The sequence below is a fragment of the Nematolebias whitei genome, chromosome 19 (assembly GCF_014905685.2).
Source record: "Nematolebias whitei isolate Nwh7 chromosome 19, NemWhi1, whole genome shotgun sequence".
NCBI classification, from domain to species: Eukaryota; Metazoa; Chordata; class Actinopteri; order Cyprinodontiformes; family Rivulidae; genus Nematolebias; species Nematolebias whitei.
This window is the reverse complement of record NC_056516.1, coordinates 38654494-38657718: the sequence shown is the minus strand read 5'-3', so window position 1 is coordinate 38657718 and position 3225 is coordinate 38654494. Positions and strand designations below refer to the sequence as shown.

Genomic DNA, 3225 nt, shown 5'->3' with positions numbered 1-3225 from the left:
CTCTAGTTTATCGTTGCCATTGTTTCCTGTTGTGTCTGGAGCAGGTCTCTTGTAAACGAGTCCTTGTGGCTCCATGAAGCCAACCTGTATAAATAAAAGGTTGAATAAATCATTATGTGTATATTTATAATCATTCGACCTTTATTGATACAGGTTAGTCCCATTGAGCTACAAGGACTCATTTACAAGAGAGACCTGGATTTTAACAAAGAGTGATGACAACAGTGGACAACAAACTGTTTTTAATTGTAAAACAAACAAACAATTAAAAAAAATTAAATTTGTCTGAATCATTAGTGAATGTGTTGTTGTTGTTGTTGTTGTTGTTGTTGTTGTTGTTGTTGTTGTTGTTGTTGTTGTCAGTGTGTTATCATGTTGTGCTGTGGTCCGGTGTCTCCACAGACGATGTGTGTGAGGGTGGACATGTTTGGAGGTTGCTGTGTTGAAGCTCCATGGATGAGCCTCTCTGCAGCTCTCAGCACCTTCACTGAGCTGCTCTTGTTCTTCACAGGTAGAAGGTGGGAGCTCTCGTCAAATCATCATCTCCAGCATCATCTTGTTCCTGCCAGGCTTTTCATCCACTGACCACACACACCTGCAAACATCAGGGGGACCAGCAGCTGTTTAACACATCTGGAAGGAAACCAGTGAGATTTTAATACGACCAGTATGATATGATGTTATGTGGGGGAGTGGTGGAGCAGAGGGTAGAAGATGGGCCTGTGATGGGAAAGTCACAGGTTCAACTCCCGGTACCGTCAACATCAAAATGAGGTGGAAAAGGTGAAACACCCACACCTGCCTCCACCCTCATTGGCCCCACTCTGGGCCCCATGAGCAAGGCACTCAACCCCCACCATCTGCTCCTAAACAGGTCTCTCTTTAAAATGAGTTCTTGTGACTCAATGAGTCGACCTGGATAAATAAAGATCAATGAAAAATAAAAGTTTAAAATAGAAATACATCATGAGGCCGAGGTTGTGTGTGAGACGTGCACATTCCTGAGGTTGTGTGTGAGACGTGCACGTTCCTGAGGTTGTGTGTGTGACGTGCACGTTCCTGAGGTTGTGTGAGACGTGCTGAGGTTGTGTGTGTGATGTGCACGTTCCTGAGGTTGTGTGTGAGACGTGCACGTTCCTGAGGTTGTGTGTGAGACGTGCACGTTCCTGAGGTTGTGTGTGTGACGTGCACGTTCCTGAGCGTCCACAGACAGAGCAGCTGCAGCTTTTGTTCACTTCCTGGAGTCCTGCAGTTTTCAAGCTGAAATGAAAAAACATCATGAAGATGAACTTTACAGTCTCTAGTTACCTGTTCATAGAAACACATGGAGGTGTCTCACCTGGTGACTCACAATAAAATATGTAACTTTATGAACTCTAATGAACTTATAATGATGCTCCTACTCTCTGAAGGTGAACCCATGGTACCACACCATCTCTCAGTCGGACAGTCTGACCAGTTTGATCAAAATCCTCCAGTTTAAAATCCTCACTGCTCAGATGAATCCTCCTCAAAGATACTTCCTCCTCTTCCTCACATCTTGTTCTTTGGGAAACCTTCAAAATGAAAACAGGAGATTTGTGTCTACACAAAAACATTGTACAGAGGAGGTCAATCTTATTTTCTATTTCCTATATGCTCCCTAGTTTATTTTTTTATTTCCTAGAACTTAAACAAAACTCCAGTTCTGATTCATATCTGTTGATAATGAACCAAAGCTGCTGAAACAGTGAGTATGATTGTTAGCAAAATATTCCTGTCATCAGATCTCAGTTACACTGAACATCACATCAGCTGGTGGACATAAATACAGTACAGTAATATTATATTCACAAAGTACTAACAATAATATGTTCATGTTACTGTGAAAAGTTATCCCACGAGGCCTGACGTCATCAGTCGATTTGAACAGAAATAATCTGCGAAGTGCTGAAACATCTTCTGATTTAACCAAATAAGGACGACCGTTTCAAGATGGCGGCCGAAAATCCTGCGCCGCAGCAGCCAATGAGGGATCTAGTGTTTATATATCTATGGTGTTCGTGTCACAGCAGAGGATGAGGAGTTCCTCTGCCCTTCATCATCTCTGCGATCTTCGTCATGGCGTCATTTGTGCTTAAAAGTGCGCGCGACGCTGCGTCTTCATCTGCTCCTCTTCATCATTAGAGCAGGAGGTCCGGTCCGGGTCCGTCTGGAAGATGGCTGGGCTCGGTTCGGCCCGGAGCAGACCCGCTCCCCTCTCCTCCGTCTTCATCCTCCTGGTGCTCCTCTTCCTCCCGGGTTCTTCCTCCAGCCGGGATGTGGTTCCACAACTCAACGAGACGTGGACAGGTCCGGTCCAGTCCACGCACGATGATCCGGATCACCCGGACAACAACGGGGCCACGAACCACAGGAAGCTGTTCCCGGTTCTGGACCTGAACTACGAATACGTCCGGAAACCGTTCGAGATCTCCCTGTGGATCCTGCTGGCTCTGCTCATGAAGCTGGGTGAGTCCAAACGACCAGAACCACCGGGTTCTGCTCGTGAAGCTGGGTGAGTCCAAACGACCAGAACCACCGGGTTCTGCTCATGAAGCTGGGTGAGTCCAAACGACCAGAACCCAGAAGTTCTGGTTCTGGGTTAAAGGCTGGGTTCGGCCTTTTGGAACTGAAGCGATGTCCATCAGAACTTTTTCGGTCCATTTTCTTCTTCTTGGTTCTGAAATCTGGTTCATGTTCCGTCCTGGATTACAGTTTAATCCTAATCCTGGCCTCTTCAGTTTTCTCTGGACTTTGTTGTTGTCTCGTTTGATTGAAAAACAAACAAACAACAACAACCTGTCGGCTGTTTGCGGTCAGGCTGTTTATTTAGAATCAGAAGCTAAAGTCTTTGACCCAAACAAACTTTAGCTACTTTTCTTTAGCTGATTCAAATCAGCCTGAAAACGTTGAATTGATTCAGGAAACGGTTCAAATCACGTTGATCTGAAACTTCAAACCATTTAAAAAATAGCTTTTTCTGTGAAGATGAGCCGAACGACAGCTGCAATCTGCTGAAGGAGCTGAAACAGAGTCTTTAAAGCTGAAGGGAAGGAAACAGAAGCTTAACAACTAAAATCAAAACGCTAAATAAAAACTAAAACTAGTAAAAGCTAGCTAAAGGAAGCAAAAGGCTACATAAAATAACCAAAGTTTAGCTAAAAGAATCAAAAGTAGCTAAAAGAATCAAAAGTTTAGCTAAAA

At 44.3% G+C, this 3225-nt stretch overlaps 1 protein-coding gene across 1 annotated transcript in view; it reads left to right on the top strand.

Annotated features, from left to right (window-relative positions):
- Positions 1-2058: 2058 nt before the first annotated feature.
- Positions 2059-3225, top strand: part of LOC119425950 (Na(+)/H(+) exchanger beta) — a 10798-nt gene continuing 9631 nt past the window's right edge. The window contains exon 1 of the mRNA XM_037693507.1: positions 2059-2490. Coding sequence (XP_037549435.1) covers positions 2199-2490 — 292 coding nt within the window. The 5' untranslated portion in view covers positions 2059-2198. The remainder of the gene's footprint in view (positions 2491-3225) is intronic.